This window comes from Alternaria triticimaculans (genome assembly GCF_023758025.1).
Source record: "Alternaria triticimaculans strain BMP 0046 chromosome Unknown scaffold_17, whole genome shotgun sequence".
NCBI lineage: Eukaryota > Fungi > Ascomycota > Dothideomycetes > Pleosporales > Pleosporaceae > Alternaria > Alternaria triticimaculans.
Genome location: NW_026055974.1, coordinates 466,161 through 487,541, shown reverse-complemented (window position 1 = coordinate 487,541; position 21,381 = coordinate 466,161). Strand labels below are relative to the sequence as shown.

At 53.1% G+C, this 21,381-nt stretch overlaps 7 protein-coding genes across 7 annotated transcripts; 3 read left to right on the top strand and 4 right to left on the bottom strand.

Moving 5' to 3' along the window:
- Positions 1-222: 222 nt before the first annotated feature.
- Positions 223-1,218, bottom strand: J4E78_008942 (uncharacterized protein; the record flags this gene model as incomplete). The annotated part of the gene is made up of 2 exons (XM_049369540.1): positions 223-750; positions 811-1,218. The coding sequence occupies 2 exons, from the start codon at positions 1,216-1,218 to the stop codon at positions 223-225; spliced, it is 936 nt and encodes a 311-aa protein (XP_049218864.1).
- A 1,037-nt stretch (positions 1,219-2,255) lies between these two features.
- On the bottom strand, positions 2,256-3,676 carry J4E78_008941 (uncharacterized protein; the record flags this gene model as incomplete). Its single annotated transcript, XM_049369539.1, has 2 exons — positions 2,256-3,533; positions 3,668-3,676. 2 exons carry the CDS (start codon positions 3,674-3,676, stop codon positions 2,256-2,258), a joined length of 1,287 nt encoding a protein of 428 aa, XP_049218863.1.
- Positions 3,677-5,941: 2,265 nt separating this feature from the next.
- DML1 (mtDNA inheritance, partitioning of the mitochondrial organelle) lies at positions 5,942-7,700 on the bottom strand (the record flags this gene model as incomplete). Its single annotated transcript, XM_049369538.1, has 4 exons — positions 5,942-6,209; positions 6,304-6,869; positions 6,920-7,579; positions 7,629-7,700. The coding sequence occupies 4 exons, from the start codon at positions 7,698-7,700 to the stop codon at positions 5,942-5,944; spliced, it is 1,566 nt and encodes a 521-aa protein (XP_049218862.1).
- A 2,231-nt stretch (positions 7,701-9,931) lies between these two features.
- Positions 9,932-11,881, top strand: J4E78_008939 (uncharacterized protein; the record flags this gene model as incomplete). The annotated part of the gene is made up of 2 exons (XM_049369537.1): positions 9,932-11,389; positions 11,435-11,881. 2 exons carry the CDS (start codon positions 9,932-9,934, stop codon positions 11,879-11,881), a joined length of 1,905 nt encoding a protein of 634 aa, XP_049218861.1.
- Positions 11,882-12,611: 730 nt separating this feature from the next.
- J4E78_008938 (uncharacterized protein) lies at positions 12,612-14,531 on the top strand (the record flags this gene model as incomplete). Its single annotated transcript, XM_049369536.1, has 2 exons — positions 12,612-12,632; positions 12,693-14,531. 2 exons carry the CDS (start codon positions 12,612-12,614, stop codon positions 14,529-14,531), a joined length of 1,860 nt encoding a protein of 619 aa, XP_049218860.1.
- A 98-nt stretch (positions 14,532-14,629) lies between these two features.
- On the bottom strand, positions 14,630-15,340 carry J4E78_008937 (uncharacterized protein; the record flags this gene model as incomplete). The annotated part of the gene is made up of 1 exon (XM_049369535.1): positions 14,630-15,340. One exon carries the CDS (start codon positions 15,338-15,340, stop codon positions 14,630-14,632), a length of 711 nt encoding a protein of 236 aa, XP_049218859.1.
- Positions 15,341-16,529: 1,189 nt separating this feature from the next.
- J4E78_008936 (uncharacterized protein) lies at positions 16,530-19,190 on the top strand (the record flags this gene model as incomplete). Its single annotated transcript, XM_049369534.1, has 1 exon — positions 16,530-19,190. The coding sequence occupies one exon, from the start codon at positions 16,530-16,532 to the stop codon at positions 19,188-19,190; it is 2,661 nt and encodes an 886-aa protein (XP_049218858.1).
- Positions 19,191-21,381: the final 2,191 nt, after the last annotated feature.

The following is a 21,381-nucleotide window of genomic DNA, read 5'->3' as shown; positions in this document are numbered from 1 at the left end:
AAAAACTAGTGGTACCAAAAGTTGAGACGATAGACCAGCTGTTTCCACACCGTCTTTACCGAGTTGCAATCTCCTATGACATGTTTTCAAAATCTGTTTGCACCAAAAGTCGAGACAATAAATCAGTGGTCGCCATACGCGCTCAACCATCGAAGCGAGATCGGATCTTCATGTTTCAAATTTCATTTCATATAATTCATTACTCGCACCATCATCATCATGCTAATTCGTAAAATCCTTCTTCGGCGCCTCCCCCTCTTCCTTCCCACTCCCATACTTTCTCACATGCTCCTTATTCGCCCCCTTATCCTGTTCAAACTCCTTCAACTCAGGCGCACTCATATGCTTAACCACATTATCCGCCTGCCACTTCTTAAAGCTAAACCCGACCCCCTCATGACTATAATCCTTATCATTCGCCTGATCCTTATGATACTTGACCTGCATAAACTCCGTATCCGCCGTGTCAGGATCCAGACTCAGCGATACCAGGCCCGTGATGGTGGCCGTCTTTGGGATGAGTTTGAAGGTCCAGGACTGCTTGTTTTTGAATTGGATCATTTCCGAGTCGGAACGGATTACTTGGTAGGATTCGTTGATGGAGGCGTTGAAGAGTTTGGGGAGCGCGAACCATTGGCCGGCCATTTTGTAGCGGTCGTTGGCGTAGACGAATTGGTCGTCGTAGACGCAGTCGGGGGTGTAGCGTTTTACGCGGGTGATGGTGGGTTGGCAGGAGTAGAGGGCGATGATCTGGGGGGTGAGGTGTTAGTTTTTATGTTTGGATAGGTGATGCAGGAGAGGTGGGCTTACATCGTCGACTAAGGCCTGGCGTTGCGGGCTGAGCTTGATGCTCTTGCTTGGGTCGGGCTCGTAGTCTTCACTCGTAGCCGTCTGTCTGGGCTCAAACTGCTCGCCGGGCGCATCGCTCGTCTTGGGGAAACCTGAGTTCGCACTGCTGACGATATCGCCCGTGGCCTGCCCGGTCGTTGAAGTCGACATCTCTGCTCTTTGCTGTCCGGCTGCTAGTCGTGGAGGCGGGTTGCTACCGCTTGGATTGGACTGCTGCTCTGCGTTCCAAAGCTGCACGGTAAGTGCTTTCTGAGGATGCTTAAGGGCGGGTTTACTGAGAAAGTTCTTGAAATTGGTTGAAAGGAGCTTGGAGCGAGAGCCACTGGTTGCTGCAGGCATGGAGTTTGGGTTGTCGGAAGCGGAATCCATTGACGCGGTTGTGCACTATATACGTGTTGTACTATGTTGACGCGTGCATGCGTGAGCGTAAGATGACGACAGTGTTAATTGACAGCGGTGCTAGATGCGGGAGTCGATGATTCATGGACTCGAAGATCGGGAGATCCAAATGTTCACGCGCGCGTTTTGGTGTAAGGAAAAGGATGGGGGGTGGGCGCCGTGACCTGCATCTTGATCTGGGCCCTGACATGGGATTTCAGGGCAGATTTGTGGAGAAGCGTTGCGTATGCCATGGGATTTGGATGTGTCGAGGGGTGCGGGTAAGGCTGATCGGCATCTTTCGGGTGTTGCGGCATGACGTACGGTAAACTTCCTTTTCAGGCAACTTCGGATTGCTGTCGATGGCGGTGTTAGCGTGTATACGCGCGCTGACCCCCTGGAGCGATCAGCCTGATCCGGCCTGCCAGCCTCGCAGCACCTGCGCGCTCCCTACGCGTCGAAAGAGCCAGAGTGACGATAACGATTTGAGTCGCCATCAACGTGAAATACGGAAGCCACAAACAAGCTATACAATGGAAAGCAGCGCAATCGACTCAACCAACAAAAAGCGCGTCGCGCAAGTCACGCACTCAAATGTACTTTCTCAGAAGCCGGTTAACCTCGTGATAGATTACTACTACAGTTACATGAGCTATCTAGATTCCAATCAGAAGGCCACCGTCATTACTTTTCGTTCGATACATTACTCCAAACCATTCCGCGCAGTCTCGTATCGCAGGACACTGTAATAAATGCTTGCTGATAGGGCGCATACAAAACGCTCATAGCCAAGTCATGTGACGCATTCGCCATGACCGGGCCACGCCGCCGAAGAAGAGTAGTAAAGGTCATTAGTGATTACAAGAGAACGTCGTAATGCGTTGCCCGTCTATCCTCCGTGTGCCCGTGTCGTCGTTGTGTGGGGGGATTAAAAGGGGGTTGGGTGAAGTCTTGCGATGAAGGAGAGTAAGAAAAGCGAAAAGTGTGCTTTTGTACATCTTGTACAAAGTGTGGTAAGAGTCGACCGCTTAGACGAAGTAAGCGAGAGCGGCAGCACCGGCCATGAAGGCAGCGAGGGGCTTGGTGGAGCTAGCAGCGCCAGTGTACTCAGGGTAGCCGGGGGAGGTAGCGGATGAGGCGTGTCCCATGGATGATGAGGCGGTACCGATGGGTGTGGAGGCGTGGGAGGAGGCAGGGGGAACAACGACAGTGGTGGTCTCCTCAGCAGGAGGAGGAGGGGCGTATCCGGAGGAAGACGCCTCGGGGACGACGGGAGTGGAAGTCTCCGGGATGGGGACAGACTCAGTGATAACAGGAGGGGGAACAGCGTATCCGGAGGAAGACGCCTCGGGGACGACGGGAGTGGAAGTCTCAGGGATGGGGAAAGACTCAGTGATAACAGGGGGGATGGGTACGGACGAGGTGACGACAGGAGGGACCACAGGGTAGGTGGAAACCGCTGGGATGGGCACAGACTCAGTGATGACGGGAGGAACGACTGGGTAGGTGGACACCTCCGGGACAGGTACAGACGAGGTGACGACGGGAGGGACGACTGGGTAGGTTGAAACCTCCGGGACGGGTACAGACGAGGTGACGACGGGAGGGACCACAGGGTAAGTGGAAGCCTCGGGTACGTAAGGAGTGGAGCTGGGAGGAATGACAACAGTCGAGGTGATGGTAACCTCAGTGGTGCTGGAGACCTCTGGCACGTAAGGCTTGGAGCTCGAGTATGGCACGTAGGGCTTAGAGCTCGAGTACGGCACGGTGATGGTCTCAGTCTCCGGGCAGGGAGAGCTGGAGCTCACGGGTGGTACGTAGGTGGACGTAACGACCGGGGGAGTGTAGGTAGAAGTCACAACCGGAGGAGTGTAGGTCGACGTAACGACAGGAGGAGTGTAGATTGACGTCTTAACGGGGGGAGTGTAAGTGGAGGATGGCACAACAGGTGTGCTTGACTCCGGGCACGGGGTGCTGGAACTCGCGCGCGGGGTGTAGATCGAAGTCGACGTAACGACCGGAGGAGTGTAGGTCGATGTCACAACAGGAGGAGTGTAGGTCGACGTCTTCACCGGAGGAGTGTAGGTGGAGGACGGCACAACAGGGGTGCTCGACTCCGGGCAAGGTGTGCTGGAGGAGACATGGGGGACGCTTGAAGACTCATGGACCGGGTAGCTGGAGGTGACGACAGGCGGGACGTAAGTCGAAGAGGTCACAACCGGAGGCATGCTGCTGCTCTCTTCCTCGCAAGGAGTGCTGGACGCCTCGTAGGGCTTGCTCACAGATGGAGAGGCACCGTATCCGGACTACATATTGTTAGAGCTGAACGCTTCAAAAGCTAACAGTACTTGTGTTAACATACAGAGGAAGGCACAGCGTAGCCGTCGCTGCTGGAGGCGCCGTAGCCGCCACCGTAGGGAGCAGCGTAGACAGCGCCCACAAGGGCCATCGTTGCCAAGGAGTATCTCATCTTGTTCTGACGAGAGGTGTTGGATGTATTAAGGAGTAAACAGTATTACTAGGTAATGGGTGCGAAGCGAAAGTAACAGAGCAACCGTAACGAAAGAGCTGCTGTGTTGAAGATCGAAGACTTGATGAAGCTTGAGAGGCACGATATATGAGACTGAGGAGGAATGCGAACCTAATATACTCATTAGAAGAGGCGGGATCTTCACACCCTACCAGCCTTCTGCTCTGCCCTACCCATGGGAAAGCCACAACAGGGTCGCATCCACGCACGACGGTTGAGGGGCTCCGAAGTAGTTCCCCACATTCATCCGGACGTTTTTAGTTCCAAATCACCTCAAGTCGATCACGTTCGTAGTCTCGGCCATACCACGGGATGAGGCTCTCTCAGTATGGCAGGCGTCTCTAAGAACGTTTGCTGGCCAAGTTTACCCTAGCAACCGGCTGCAAAAGATCGCTAGTCAGCGAACGACTTACCTAAATCGTAGCTGCATGCATAAGGCTACCAGGATAATCGGCGGTTAGGAGAACACGACGCCCTGCCTTCTCATGCATGCTGACTTGGTGACCGTTTTGGTAGCCGCAGAGGTTGGAACTTACAGCTGTATTCCAGCCACCCCACAAACCAACGGTGAGTGGCAGTGACATAACGTTGTCCAAACATGGCATAAGTCTTCAGCCGCACCAATGAAACGCCATCGAACCGTTTTCCTGTATTCAATGTGTCACCGGGTAACACGAGGGTCATTCTGTGAGTCCGAAATCCAAACAACCAGGTATATTTGCGCGGACTGCAGGGCCGCTAAGACATCGTGGGCTTTGGTCTGTCGTGAACACGAGCTGTGCACCAGCACAGTGGGACTTCGGCTGACGGCGGTCTCAGTGGAAGCTTGGAAGATTGTCTATACTATTGTCCTAGCATGATAGCGATAAACAAGCTTCCTTGGGCGTATTGTTGAGAAACTGTACAATGTTGCGACCCTGCACTGTAGCAAGGATTATCTTACATCATCCCGAGAATTGCGCGTGTATTGGGACGCGCTGACCAAACTTTCCACCTCTTTGCACGCGACAGAACTGTAGTAATGAGAGTTGTGCATGGCGCGGACTCTCCTCCGTTTGTTTGCCGTCCTTGGGCGCATGGCCGGTCTCAATCAATAGCTTTGAGCGTTTGAACCGGCCACTGTCAGGAGCTAAGACGGTGGCTTGCAGGCGTGTTTATTGAAAATCCAGGGTGTTTCCATATCGTGAACTTTTCGGCGCATTGCAATTGGCGGACTCATTGGAGGCTGGTAGTGTCCCAGCCAGACTGCTGCAACGTTCGCATGCCTCGCTACCCCGCGTTACCCCGATCAGTGGGCAATCGCAGTAAGAATCAGAGTTTTCCTGACTGTCGTTGTACGACCGGCTGCGCGTCAGCTTACGGCAGCTGTAGATAGTTCCTGCAGCAGCTGCCGCCGCCGTTCGGAAAGTCATGAGCTGATTGCGACTGGCCCCAAGCTAGCAAGGACGCCCAGCCGTATCGTGCATCGCAGTCAGATTTGGGTTCCAGACGACCGTTGTTGTGGTGTTCGGGCGAGCAAGAGCTGCCGCGCACACCTGCAGTTTAGCTACCCGGCGCTTCGTACAAGCGTCCGCGAACGCGTAAAGGTTCAGCGGCAGGCTCCACCCTGCATACGCGCGAGGCAGTAAAACCTTCACCAATATCACCAGGTCATGTCTTGGCCCACCAGCAGATCGCGGCCTTAATCCCGCTCAGTCCGAAGTTCGGCTTGCGATCAGGAAAGAGAGGTCTCTTAACAGCGCAAAACTTGCAAAGGGTTGCCCTGGCGATCAAGCCCGAACTGCGGCGTAACGAAGCACCATGCATAACGACTTGTTCAGTATGATGTCAGTATGGGGTTTCGTCGCATGCTCTTCCTAAGCCGAGCTCGATGGGGTCTGATGCCTTCCACGTTCGGGGTTCCCTGTACCGTCGTGGCGGCAGCTCAACATCCGTCAGATGTCGCAGTGCTTGCTCAGTGATGAAAAGTTCTTCGAGCACAGAAATTCCGGCCCTGTACATCCGCTACGAATCGCGCAAAGGTATGTGTTGTATTGGTGTCACCAGAGTGTTGTGTCGCAGATCAATCGGTCGTGTCTGACGGTAATATCCTTGTGTATTGAGGCCGGGAGCAGACGCGCTGTCATTTCCATCAAGACACTGCGCGCCAGCCACGCGTGAAAAAGCAGGCTCGTTGCAACGCGACTAATCGTCGTCATCGCTTTCTGATCCACTATCCCAGCCTTCATCGTATTCTTCCGCGAGGGCTTGTAAGCCGTTGCATAGCGCTTCCTTTTCTTCAATGCCGCCCATTCGCTTGACGATCTGCTCGACTGCTCGGATCTGATCAGCGACAATGGTACTTGTCGTCAGCCCCGTGTGTACAGCAAGCTTAGTGGAGTGACCGGACCCTACGTCCAGCATCGAACGAGGAAAGCTGTCAAGTAGAGGAAATAGTAGCGGTGCAGCAAATCTGAAACGCGTCAGCCTGTATTCCACGTTTTGCGCCCAATTTGCAAGCGCCGATAACACAATATACACATCGTTGGTGATGAAGTGACACATACCTTTGCACTGCTGGTCCACTATCGAACCTGTCATGAGGATCACGTTCGTTATCTTCAGACAGGGCCCACTCTCCACGAGAAGCCTCCGCTCGCCCAAAAACGTGCTCTTTCTTTCCTCTCCTGGTAGCCGTCCTGTAATCGCGAGTGAAGGTATCAATGTCGAAATGGCTTAGTCGATCGTCGCCCTCACTTGTCTGCCTTGATGTCATGGAACCAACCTTTTCCGCTTTCTCGGCTTCATCGAAAGCCTTATCAGACAGTACCTCCGGATCTGCAGCACTCATCTCGAGCTTCGCTATACGTCGTTTCCCGGTACTGTTGATAGTGTTTTCCAAGTCTTGAAGCGTTCCGCGTCCGCCCAAAGATGCTCTCAAACGTGAGGATATGGTCATGCTTTCCAGACCCATGACTTGTAAAGCTGCAATATGCCAGGGAGAAGTTACATCTAACGATAGATAGCCCGGTAATTTAGCAGGGCTGTTTGACATCGGGACGTACACTGACGACTGTTCTCCAAGTATTTGAAGAGATCGCGCAGAGTTCGCTACTTGTTGTATGCGTCTTTCCTGCTCCATGTTAGTCTTTACTCCTTTCCAGAAACTTGAATAGAACCTACTCGAGGGGTCGATGAGTTGGCACCATGGTCACCTAAGCCCCACGTCCAAATGCTCATCTTGCCGTACTCGTCTCTGAGCCTCTCGAGCCATCCCGAAGCCCAACCGCCCCAGGCGTCATCAACACCCGTGAATATCTGGAGCCCTTGAATGCCATCACATTCTTCGACGAATGGTCGTAGATCTCTGTCAACCAGATCTACTTCCCTTTCAAGCTTCTCGAAAAGCTCCATGCCTACGTCCCAGCTCTCAAAGGGCATGAGCTTGTCGTTGACGTCGAACTCCGACAGCTGGACAATGGACTTTGGATGATAGTAGACACGGCTATAATCTGACCAGTATCTGACAGACGATGTGCTGAGTGGGGGAGGCTGTAGGCCGGCATCGAGGTGCTCTTGATAGGTGGATTGTGGGATAGTCTCTGTTGCACGCTGTACAACAGGCTTCGATGGCCAGACACCGTTCTGATCTAATATGCTTCTGTCGTCTTCGGCCTCGTACAGGGCATTGATCTTTCTCATGCTACCAAAAGCACCTTTGAGATCGTATATGAGCGTTCTTGGCGTGAAAGTATCGGACCCATCTGGAGCAACACCCGGCCTAAACAATATGTCATGATTCACAGGTGACTCTGGCTCGGGCGGGTATGTGAAGTAGGACTCCTGCGATAATATTAGATGAGGCGGCGGGACGCTAAAAATCGCGACTTACTTGTGTGTTCCAGAAGTGAGTGCCCAGGTAGTTGCTCTGCTTGCCGAACTGTAAAGTCACGATTTCGTGCATGGCGACGAATGAGTAGTAGTCTGTTCAAGGGAACGGATACATATACGATGCGTTGCTGTTGATGTACGAGCGAGAGATGAGCTGACTGGCGATGGTGCAGACGGAGATAAACGGTGATTGGTGAGATCAAGCTCTGTCATTTGCCCCGCACGTGCACACGCGATGAGGAAAGAGCGATACCCCACCGCGACGTCCCAATCCACAACCTATTATCATAAGACTCGTTTTCTTTTGGCTATATCATGCCTTGGAGGTGCACACCGTGTTCCAAATTAACATAGCATAAATAGTGTTGTGATGGTATCCTCATGGTATGCTATGGATGTTAGGTGCGATAATGAAAAGGCCATGTCTTGATGAATCTTTCCGTAGAGTCCGTGAGGTCTACGAGGTCTGCAGGCCGATCATTCTAGATGCTATTGAGAGCAAATCGCTCGCTGAGCTGGATGACCATGACCAGGGAGGGCGCAAAGTACTGGCGGTAGCTAAACCCTGGAAGCTCCTGCTAATTACAGAGCGGTTCAATGTTCAGACACAGAACTATCAGAGAACTCATTAGCGGGCATGATGAGGCGGGCAAAAGATCGGGTTTGGGGTGATTTACACATAGTCCATTCGGAGTGTATAGTATGAAGGTACGCCTACCAGAGATCGAAAGGCGCTCTCTCATCAATCACGAATGTATCAGGTAGACCCATGCACACTCTCCACCCATGTTCATCACATCGTTCCCTCTTCGCTCGCCAAATCGTGCTCTCGTTATATAACCGAGCAGGTGGTATCGACGCTCAGCTGGAACTTGGTATCGTGTCACGAGTATGCCTGCGCGCTTGCAAAACGATCGTGTTCTACGGCTGCGAGTGCGGTCTGCGAGATGATCAGTGTCCCGGCTACATTTAGTGCTCGGTCTTCAGAGAAAGCTTGGGCGATAAGCCCTCTACCGTCCACTTGTCTGGCACGTAGCATCCATCAGGCAGTTGCCCGACTGTAGTCCATGCCATGTCCTACGACAAGCCAGCGGCAACTGTGTACTACAGGAGCACTTACAGCGGCGCGTCGCTACTCTAGCATGTGCGGAGACCAAGGCCAAACGGCAGGTCGTCTCCACGGTAGTGCGTACCCTGTGCAGGAGAGCAAGCTCCTCAAGCCTATAGCGACAGTGGCTTTTCTACGCGCCTAGCCGAAGCATCGACCCATAATCCCAGCGACATGGCTTTGTATATGCCCCGAGACCTGTTCTAGGCGGGTTGCGCTGGCCAGCTTGCGCGGAAGTTGTCATTCTGGTCCAGCTGCACTGTCGGCTGCCGAACCGACACAAGGTTCCCGCATGTCATGCCCCATGTATGGTTGTAGACCCGCCATTGCGGTCTTTGTCAACACAGGGTGGATCTTGCGGTGTCCACCCGATATCGCGACGTATCAGAGGCTGTGTCCCGTTTGTGACAGGTCGTTTCGACGTAGGTGTTGAGCGCGACGCGTCTTCGCGCACAGTAGACGCGAGCGAGACGCGCCATCGGTAGTCACAGCGAGTTGTCGTCTTTTCCAAAGGTCCGGCGTCCAATACGAAGGATGGTTCGCCTGTATATCGTACGTCATTCGGCGGTGTGAAGGGGGGTTTGATGTCCTTTGGTGGTGTGCCTGCCCGAAGTGCCTGTCTTTCGCGCTAGCGCCTACTCGTTAGCGCGACAGGTATCCCGCTCCAGGTCGTTTGCATCTCCATCACTTGTCTCATACACGAGCACATTCGGCCTATCACAAGATCGACTTACATCTGGCATCACTGCAATGTCTCAGGATCCCTGGCGGTCAGGCCTGAACGGCTGCCTTGACGCGTCCGATGGCGCCCCCATGTCCCAATTGCCCTCTCTTGGCACTCAGATTGCCCGTCACCAATTGTTTGTAGGTGACTTAATCCAAAGTCGCGGGCACCCGTTGTTGTGATGACGAAACTCAAACTTGCGGTCACCGTCCATTTTAATTGACTCAACCTACTGCTTCTGCATTACTCAATTCGACCCTGGCATGCCTGATCTCTGCCACTCTCGCACTCTGGTCTAGTCACCTCCATTCTCTGGTCCTGACGAATCGCCCACGAGTTCAGCAAGTCTTGAATGAGAATATTACAGATACAAGAGCTGACGTTTTCGACTCATCACTCTCATCGAAATCACTTCCCCCGTATCATGCGCCAGCCGACATATCCCCCTTCGCACCTCGCCACAAACCGTACCATGGTCTCAGACAGCAAGCCGAGTTGCCATTCCAGCGGAACAAACAACAAGGCTAAAACATTCCCTGTACATCATGAGGCCTTGACAAGACTTCGCGAGGTCCTTCCCGATAAGCTTTGGCCGGAGGTGCGCCCAGCACTCTCAGAAGACGTATCATTCGGCAAAGCAGAGCTTCAACACGGGAGGGTACTGGTCGGCCACGTCGACCCAGAAAAGAGCCAGGGACAGGATACTGCGGAAGAACGCGCCTTGTGGGCTCATCTCTGGAAGATTGATTGCAGAGGAGGTGCTGTACTCAGCTTCTATTACAATACCCACGAGGAGCTCCGGATCGGCGAGCCAAAGTTCCGCAAGGTCGAGTTCCAGAAATGGTGTTGCATGATCGCTACAGATCAGTCACCTGTAGGCTCTTCTGGTGGCGAGTGGGAGAAGCGTCTCAAGACGGTCGTGAAGATTGCTCTCCTTGGAGGTGGATACCTGAACCCAAAAGATTATACGTTTCCAGACCTGGCAACAATCATCAGTGTCATCAACAAGCGCAAGCCTACCCACCAAGCCAGTTCTTCTTCAATGCGCAACGCCAACGGCAAGCGACCGTCGGAGGGAGACTACCTAGACAGATTCATCGAACAGATCATGGAACCTGAGTCTGAGGACGACTACTTGGATAGAGACAACGAGGATGGTGCACCCCTGGCAGATTCTAGCAGTCCTGCCTACGCTCCTTCTGCAAAGAAGTCTGGTATGAAACCATCTCATATACAAGAACTACAAGAGGCATTTCCGCCTACAGTCTGGCCACGTGTTGAGAACTGCAGTGAAGACATCGGCAACATTTACCCTGGAAAAGTCTACCTAGGATTTGTGCCATCTGCAAAATCGCCGAGTGGTTCACCAAAGGAGGTGTGGGCGAGGGTCAAAGGCAAAGCGTCCGTCAAAGGAGAAGCGTCCGCCAAAAGGTCTGGACACATTCTGTGCTACTGGAACGACGGACGAAAGGCAAACTTGAGGGATGAAGATCTCGTTAGTAAGATAGATTTCGACAAGCCTTTTCGATATCTTGGAGACCCTGAAGCACGCGACAAGAAGAAAGACATACGCGATCCCTGGCGGGCCTCGGTAGCCATTTGTGTACGGGCAGCGCTCGTCCACGCGGGAATGATTGACGGAGACGAGCTCTCAATCCAGACTAAAGCACCACGAGCCGCCGAGATCATTCGCCAAAACCGGAACAGACTCGACACCAGCACCGCAAGGCCCGCTGACGTAGAAGCCTCGGACGATATTAATGCTCCATCCAGTATTGATGTTATTTACAGTTCTCCAAGCATCCCGATTGCAGACATGAGGCCCAAAAAGCGTCGTATGGCCTCTGATCACGAAGCTGGCAATGATGCTAGAGATTCAGTCTCGTTGGCCACGACACCAGCCCCGAGAGGATTTTCGACCGTAAGCTCGGTAAGTCACTAAACAACTCCTAATACCCTTCTAACTCTCGATCAGATATCGCCGTCGATACAATTTCTCAGGAGAGCTCGTGAGACTGGGCCAGGATCTCTATCTTACGAGCTTGCCGCTTCCAAGAAGAGATGTGCGACTCTCGAAGCCGATGCCGAGCGACAAAAGACAGAGAACGAACAGCTTCAAGAACTATGCAAAGAGAAGACTGTTGGCGCTGTGACTCTGCGAAGTGAGTTAGCCGTCGCCCGCGAGAAGATAGCAAAACTCGAGCGAGACGGCGCGGAGCTACAAGCGGAGATGGGCAGTCTCAGGAAGTTGAGACAAGCGCATGTAAAACATGCTCAGCCCATTCTACTCGAAGTCATGGCTTTCGACATTGGTGATCAAGATGGAACCGATCCAGAAACGGCAAACCGAGACGCTAAGAGGCAGTACGTCGAGACATACGGTATTGAAGTTGAAGGCAGAGCGCTGGGAGATATGGCTTGAGTGCGTCTAAGAGTTCTGACAACTCAGCGATCCTGACGATGCTACTCCTATTTGGTTGTTGCTTGCTATGCGCAAAAGTTGTGGTCCTTGGAAGCGCTTCGGCTGTTAGTCAGGCTCTATGTGCCTATACATGACACAGCCGATTCTGTGTATACAGCCTATACAGCACAGTCAGCAGGTGGTGGAGTTATCTGTATGTAATTTTCCTTTTCAGGTCGCTTTCCAAAAGTGTGCATTTACTACTTCCTCTCTATCCACTATCAGGACAGCATTTGGCTGAGCCCGTTTAGTTTCTCAGGACCGAGCAGGCTGTGTCATTTGTATGGGCACAAAACAGTTTTCGGATTAATTTGCGCAATGCAGTGAATATATTTCTCGTTTGTTATGATCTCCCAGGTACTCCAACGACGCTAGCCGCGTTGGTCACACAGTGCGCCCTCTTTCGTCTGCTACAACTTGTACTGTATGGAGACTACGCTATCAATCTGATCACGCACAAGCACACCGGATATACAGTCGCGACAACACAGAGTCTTGTCTATAGCGCTTTATCTACTCAAGTAGATTGTTACAACCTAGAGACCAGGTAAGTCCCTTCTTCCAAGGTTTTCTCAGACGCAAAGCAACACCCCAATAAGCTGAACTACTCTGTAAAGTACAGAGACAGGCGGAACATCAAGGATGTAACGCGATAGCAGTTACTAACTACTACATAGAGCAACTTACCCGCATGGCGCCCACAATTCAAGAGGTTCGCAGACTAGCGCATCGCGACATACACTCAGCTCATGGAGGCTAACAGTTATATCAGCCCACTAAAGATGTACGCATCAACAAAGCGGTACTCAAAGACCAGCAAAACAAGCACCCGGCCGTGCTCGCGAAGCTACGCAACGCCATCCCAACCGACTGCTATCCTACAGTAGAAGCCTCACAACAGGACATATACTATGGACGTCCATTCTACCCCGGTAAAGTACTCCTCGGTACAAACGATGGTACTCGCGTGTGGGGCTATCTGCGCCGGATAATGAGTAATCACAAGACAACGATGGAAGTACACTACGAGGACAACCGCGGCGGCGACAATACGGATCATACACCATTTGCGCAGTCTCAGTTCGTACCATGGTGTCGTTTTATCGCAGACGATGCGTGTCCACTTGGTACTGCAGCTTGGGAGGAGCGATTGAAGATAGTGATCAAGATCGTGATGTTGGAGGCTGGCTACTCGGAAGCCACGGTATCTGGTATACCCGCCGACCTACTCACATCGATAAGGAAAAATGTCGAAAAGGGTCGAAACAACGTATCGCAAGCAGCTAGGCCAAGTATACGATCGTCGGCGGGCCTAATAGCAGCTCCTGTTGCATCGGCTTCCGCCCCCAGGCACACTGTTGAGGCCAAGAACAGTGTCGCACTCAATATATCGAAGCCTCAACCGCAGAAGACTACAGCGACACACTACATCAAGGTACTGAAAGATTACATCCCCACCGACCATTGGTTCCAGACGCGTCCCATGGCGGCCCATGAAGAACGAGCAGTCACCTTGTTAGAGCCAGACAGCAAGGAACACTTCGCCCTATTTCCTGGTAAAGTCCTCCTAGGTCATCTCCGTGACGCCGAAAACACACCAGTATGGGCAGCGTTCCGCCATCCCAAACCCTCTGCCAAAATACAGACACTGTCGGGACCGTGGCGCATGTGCTTCTTCGATGATAACCTATTCGAAGTCGCACTGCCCGAAACACTAGACGACGCCATTGAATTCGCGCCTGCGTTCCAACTACTCACTGAGAGTAAAGACAACGTCGGTACACGCAAGATCTGGTTTGCTAGAATCAGCACGTGCGCGCGTGTTGCGCTCATCGACGCTGGACTCCAAGACGACGAGGGCTTTCAGACTCGAGTAGACGCACGGCCTAAAGAGCTGGCAGCAGTGATCAAGAAGGCGTGGGCGCGACTACGACGGACACTTCAGGGAGGCGGACGGGAAGAGGCTTTGCCGACGCGATACCGCCAGTACCGTACAGCAGACGCTTCTGCTGTAGGCGCTATAGCACATGGCCAAACACAAGCGCCTACAGATACCCAACTCAGGAATGACGAACAGCAAGCAGAGTCGCCCCCTGGAGATCTCATCCAAGATCTCATCGAGATATCCGAAGACGAAGACGACATCATGGAATCGGGCTACCAACTCCGCGCATCCAGTCCCTGGCCCACTTTCCCGAAGCGCGAGCTCTTCACCCCGGCGCCCGTATCTTCCGCCATGAACAAGAAACAAAAGATCGCATCGTCCGACCGTACCTCTCTGCTCGACTTCATCAACCTGACTACTGCCATCGACACTCCGGATACTGCTGCGCTCGAAGAACAGGTCCGCGCATTGACTGAAGCCAAGATATCTCTGGAAGACACTGTTTGCGATATGAAAGTACAGATCAACGACTACAAGACGAAGAACCATGAGTTGCAGGTGTTCAAGGCGAAGCATGTTGAGCACTGTCAGGCTGTGATGCTCAAGTTGCTAACGCAGAGGAATGTGCGGAACGGAAGTAGCGAGGTGGATGCGGAGAGGGATGCGAAGACGGAGTATACTCAGGTCTACGGTATTGCTATTGTGGAGGACATTGGAGGAGATTGAGAAGAGTACTGTTGACTGTGTTGATGTAGACTGTATCGATGTCAAGAGTTTGGATTGATGTCATGGGAAAGTAATGTCTTGTTCACAGAGGTCTCCGCTCAGAACCCACCAAGACCATCATCGCTATCTTCGTAGTCGTAAGACCAGTTATGATTAGCGTCTCTTTCCACCCGCTCTTCTTTACTACCCGTCAACTCCTTCCACTCCCGTTCCTCCACCGCTTTCCCCAGCCCAATAGATAACTGCAAATCCTCGTCCTCCCCCTCAAGCGCATGGTAGCTCCACACATAGTCCACATCCGAAATACAATGTGGTTCATTCACAGCGCCAATGCGGCATTTTACTTTCAGTAGCTCGACTGCAACTACTGAACCTTCTTCGCCAGGGGAGGCAATGTTGGATGCCGAGTCTATCCGGCGGAAGGGTAGTTGAACTTGTTGCGTTTGCGGGGTTTCCGTAGCCTCGGTTATGGGCTCGTGTGACACGGTCGCACGCTTGTGGCTTGGGGATTTGGAGGTCTGGAGGCCGGTGACGAAGTAGATTGGCTTGTTTTGTTGCGATAGCTTGCGGAGAGAGTTTTGTGTGCTGGTGTCGTTGCGTAAGGTGTCGAAGAGTTGCGATGCGTCGGTCAGGGTCATGTGGGATGTGGACTCTACGTCTTCTTTCTTCGAAAGGGCTGCCTTTTGTATGCAGTCGGAAGGTACTGAGGGCTTGATGGTGTCGGAGGAGGGGCTCAAAGGGTTGGTAGTGATCTGCCCTAGGGCGATGGATTTTGATGGTAGTGGTTCTGGAAAATGTAGAATCGACATGTTTGGAACAGATCTGTATTGAGATTTGCGGTTGAACTGGGTATCTTGTGTTAAATAGAGAAGTGTTGCTGAGACTAAGACGGGGAGATGCAGGACATTCAAGTATAAGAGCTGGGAAGGACCAGCGGTGAAGTTATATTTCGACGCTGTGGACTTGGCCCAGTCTTCAATCGCACCATGACATAACTGATGCTGCTCATGCGTTAGCATAACGTCTCTGCGCTCGATGCTAGTTCTGTGTGACGTCGGTCATTCGTCGTCGCCCTGTCGTCGGTCGTACGGGAAGGGATGATCATTCGGCGCGAGAGTATAGCTCGGCTAACAAAGGGTTATGAGGCCCAGTATTTGCTCCACTAAGGGTTAAGTTACTCAATTGGCGAACAAAGCCCGCAAACTTGCGATTGCGTTACTAAGATGCAGCCGGGGTGGTCTGATGGTGATCGGCTGACTTGTTCCTGAGTGCGATCCGACCTCGGGCTCGGAAGGCTAGATTGCATGCATCAGCGGGAGGACGCGGAGCCGCATGCTAAGATTTTCCAGAGATTTTGGAAGATCGTTTCGCGAGGAGCTGCATAGCCATTGAACTCTTCGTGAAGAGATACCACACGGAACCTAATATGCCGTGGGTATCTCGTAGGGCAAGAAGGTCCACATCTTGCGTGCAACCTTCCGAAACCAGAAGAACAACAGCTATCGCACTGGCAAAAGCGCTCGCGTGTCAATATACGACGATAACGAAGGATGGATATTGAGATTGCTGATAACGAATGTGTGCTATAGTGAGCCGCTGCCTCGGGATGGTTTGCAAAGGATGAGGGGTGATTCGTCATGTGAAGAGCTGACTAAGGACGAAACGTGGCGTCGTGGCGCGTGGGCGAGGCCTGGCGTGACGCGATCGACATGACACGCTCTTGGACGTGACATTTGCCCTTGGTAATATATGCGTCGCGCTTGCCGTCATTGCACCGTCGTCGCCTACAATAGACCGTCGCTCGTCCGTCCTTGATATCGAGATGAAGCTGGGTCGGATGACTGGGATGGTCGGCCACGAATGTCGCTGCTTTCGGCAGCGGGCGGAAAGCTGACACTGCCACACTGCGGGAGGAGCATGTACCGTAAACATGACAACGCCAACTTTCGGGCCACTTTTGCAGCCCAGACACCTACCAATTCCTACGGCTAGCCTGCCATGGCAGAGACATCCATAGCCCCTACCCACCACCAGCGTCGCCAGAGTGCCCTCGCCGACATACAATTCGCCTCTATCGTCGACGATGACCTCACACCCTCCGAAGACGAGTCGCCGGAGGAAAGCGCGTTCGGGCTCGAAACAGCACAGTCAGCAATTGGAGTCAGTATAGGAAAGCAGCAGACGCGTCTGACTTCGCCGAAAACGCCGGCTGCGGAAAAGGCTGCTGCCCTAGAGGACACGGAAGACGGAGCCTTTTTCGAGGGCTGGCAGGAAGCTACCGATGCCACACCGGAACTGAGAAAGACGACACCGCGTCCAGAACCGAGCAAAGATGTTCAAAAAGCTGACGTGAGGCCGAAACCCACGCACACATCGAGCAATGACGACCGCGAGCGGCAATCCGACCCTCAAACGCGACTTCCTTCACCATGGCGAGCAGGACCGAAGACATTCCACAAGGAGAAGGCGGGCGACCACAGAGCTACACTCCGCGAACACCTACAGATTGGAAGACGGCGGGCATCCTCGAGCGGCTCCATGGGGGACACGATGCGCAAATACATGCCCTTCACCCTGCCCACGTCCATCACCAAATCCTACAAAGACATGCACTTTTCGCTCCCGAGCTTGTCAGCACTTTCGCTCGATACCGAAAAGCCACGCACCTCTGACAGGCGGAGGAGAGATACCTTCGCCAGTAGCGGACCAGCCCGAGACATACCACAGCAGGATGGCGCCAGCCATTCCACACCCAAAGAGTCGAGGAGCGCATCGAGAAGCCTCGTACAGGTACCACAACATCCCAATACCGCTCCGATACCCCAACGAGAGTTCAGCGACGAGAGCACCGATACCCTACAACCGTCCCCTAAGATTTCGAGCGACCGACCGGCGCCTAAGTTACGGCGGTCCAATTCCGAGGGCTCTTTGCTCGTATACCGCACAAGGTCTTTTGCGTCTTCGCTCGGCGACGACACGCGCTTCGAGAGTGTACAAGAGCAGGTCAACAGTAGGCTGAAGGCCCTCAGAGACAGCTGGCAAGACTCGAATTTCAAGCTGCCAAGCCCTTCGTTCCCAAACTTCAACCTATCGTCCAGCAGCGAAATATTCAAAACCCGCAACGCCAGTATAGCGTCTAGACTCCGCGAAACCGACAACGTCCGCGCAAACGAGCCTGCACCGTCCGCACGTCGCGACTCGATAAGGAAGAAGCGCCTGCCGTCAAAGGGTGGGGACAGCGACTTTGAGCCACATCCGTACTTCACACAAGCTTTGCAAGAGCTTGAAGGAGACTTGGTTGTGTTGGGGGGCTATCGAGGTTCCATCTTGCGCTCAGCCGAACCGCCCCATCGACAGCTCTGGGTGCCCATAAAAGTCGGGCTGAACCTACGCAAGGTAGACTTGGAGGTACCTTTGGACCCAGACGCGGATGAGCGCATGGAGGAGAGCATTATACCCAGCGGCATGCTGACCCATATCGGCCCTGTCGATATAGCCAAGCGCCTGTTCAAGCGTCTGAATGCATGCGATAATGTCAAGGATGGTAAACTCAGGGTCCACAACTACGGTTATGACTGGCGGCTTTCTCCGCACTTCCTCAGTCGACGGATGATACAATTCTTGGAGTCGCTGCCCTGTAATCAGCCAGGCGTTCCTCCAGAAAAGCGTGGCGCCGTTATCGTCGCACACTCATTAGGCGGCCTGATCACGCGTCATGCTATTAACCAGCGTCCCGATCTAGTAGCCGGTGTTGTATATGCCGGTGTGCCTCAACGCTGCGTGAATATCCTCGGTCCATTCCGCAACGGCGACGATGTCCTCTTCTCCTCACGCGTGCTAACAGCACAAGTAAACTTTAGCATCCGAACATCCTACGCTCTTCTGCCTCTCGATGGAAAGTGCTTCATCAACAAGCGCACGAAAGAAGAGTACCCTGTAGACTTCTTCGACGTAAATACCTGGAAAGAACACCGCCTCTCACCATGTATAGCAGCACCTCTGCCCCGCCCCGAACAACCCAAAGACAGCAACTTCAGCGTTAGTGGCCTGATGAACGCCGTCTCCTCATCACTCCCAACCTTCTCCACTCGCAAAAGCAGCACTGCGAAAGACGCAGCCGACGTAGCTCGTAACGCCGCGAACAATGTCACAGAAGGAAGCGCAGAACAAGCAGGCATGGGACCACAGATGGGCCACGAACACAACATCGAGACCTCCAAAGAGCCGAACCCCGCGACCGATGTCACGATCCCTTACGACAAAGCCGTGGAGTATCTCGCACGAACCCTCGCTGAAGTCAAAGCCTTCAAACAAGAACTCGACCACCGCCCAGAACACACAACGTCGAACGCATACCCACCCATCGCACTCATCTACGGCAAGTCCACACCGACGGTATATGGCGCAAAGGTAGAGAGTAAAGAAGCCATCAAACGTGCAGACGTGTACGACGAGCTTGCCTTTGCGAGCGGTGACGGTGTGGTGCTCGCTCGTGCGGCTATGGTGCCTACTGGGTATAGTGTAGTTCGCGGCGGTGTCGTCTCGAGCGACCGCGGTCACGTCACGCTTCTCGGTGATTTGGAGGCTGTAGGGCGGTGTCTTTGTTCTGTTGTTCATGCGAGGAGGAATGGTGTTGGGATGGGGGCTGGGGCGCGGTGAGATTATAGAGGCGCCTACACATTTCTACCTAGAGTCAATGAGATTAGATCAAGTTCATGGATACGGTGCTTCGTTTCTTGTTATGTGTGGATGTGTACTCGTACTTCGATGCAATATCTCTGTGCTATGTAAAGGCAGCAGTCTTCTTGAGCAAAGTGTATGATCCTCCCGCCAGAATCCTCAACAGCCCTGACAAAACCACACGCCTCTCGACCGCCATCACTCAATCTCGTCGCAGCAAACAACGAAACCACGCTGGTCTTTGCCAAGCCATCTGCCCTTCTCCAACAGTCGCGTTCCTCGTGTGTCTCCATCGGCCCTTCTCTCGGCGCAATCCCCTCGTACAGAGGCTCGCTGGGCGTCGCGATCTGCGAGTGAACGGTGGAGCGGAGCGGAAGGCGGCTACAGGCGATGCGACGCGACGGACGGTACGGGCGGGCCATCGTGTGCGCGGCGTTGTTGGGTTCGAGTTCGTAACGAAGTCATGTTTTGGTAGTAGGTGCACGTACCTAACTGGCTTTGTTACGCCCTTGATGTAACATCGTCTCGTGGTCTTCGCGCTGGGGTCTTGACTAGGAGTCTTGACTAGGACGTGTAGATGGTTCGGGGATCGTGGAGGGTTCGCAATGGTGTTGCTTTTTGTTAACTGCTGAAAACTTGGGAAGACCTGGAATGTACATCTTTTTTGAACGGGAATGAGCGTTCGAGAGCTTCTGAGTGGAGAAGAGATGGAAAGGCATCGCAAACAGATGTTTACTTGAGGACTTCGATTTCTCTTGATGATGCTGACGTCAATCGCGCCAGTCTTGCCGTGTTCAATGACCAAGCTGATGATTTCAAACCAACTCAAGAAAGACGTGGTGGGAATTCCAAATCTATGACCTTCGACTGAAGGGTTCCCCCATGTTGGGGTTCCGCAGTAAATCGCTCAGTTCCAAGGCCGATACCATTCTGGGCTCATGCACTTAAGGAAAAAGCAGAGCTGGTTGATGCAAGTTGCTATAGTGCTGCGATTGACCATGAGTCACAGAGGATTGCTGCACTCGAATCGAGTCAAGGAGTACATGTGTAGTTAGTAAAGGGGGATGTTGATCATATTGCTCAGCTCGATCGAGATGTGCTGAGCCACACACATCGCCATTCAGCACCTCGTGCGAGACACTAGACTTCTCTGTAATGGCATCGCGTCTTCCCAACCACGGCATGGACGACTCGATATTCGAGAGCACTCTATCGTGACGAAGTTCTGCAGTCTGGTACATCGGCCATGTCATGTAGCACTAACTGATCCCTATAGGCTGCGCTTAGAGTGTCAAGTCAAAATCTACCCTGGAAACGCGCATGCCGCGTGACGGAATGCGAACAGAAAGATCAGCCGGTGGGAACAGTTCCGGTGGTGCGCACAGCCAGATCCATGGATTGTTGCGTGCGAAGAGGTCCTTTCCGTTTGAGGCTAGTGTGCTTGGCATTGCCCGTTAGGCCATCTGGTACCGTACCCCAGCCTTCCGCTAATCTCACTCGGAGCCTCCGTCTTCCCCATCATCGCGATCACGTCGCCAATCGCTCTATCTACCCCATCTGGATCAATTAGCAGCAACAGCTCCTACTGAGATCGATTTCAACCAACTCAGGTTCGCTGCAGCGAAGCGAGATTTCGGCCTCATATTCGTCACGAAGTCGCGATCCTTCATTTAAGCGCGCGTATGCAGCTCTGACCATCACGTCACATCATCAACCAATCCTGGACTGTCACGCGATGATGTGCAGCGGGGATAAAACTGTCTCGTCGGGGATGCGGTAACAGACAGTGCACTCTTTAGCATTCCGCACTGGTATCAATGCGGGGGTAAGGAGCTCGTGGCTTCGGTCGCGTCTGACGGCTGGGGGCCAGCCTCCAAAACTTCGCTTTGCCTTGTTTCTTCAAGACGAGTCATGATCAGATGCTGACAAGCCATCCACGTAGTCATACGGCACATCCGAATTCTTGGGAATCGTCTCAGATGCGCAGGTGTATACACGCTAGAGTACGGAGTTATTCCGAAAGGACTCTGTACCCCTCCGATATCACAGCACCACGCGTCATTTCTTGCTGGTACCGATACACTGCTAGTTTCTCGTGCTCAGCTACTGCTCGATCGACCAAGGAAAGTCACTCCTTAACAAGTTCATCTCACTGCTGCTGCTCATCGCC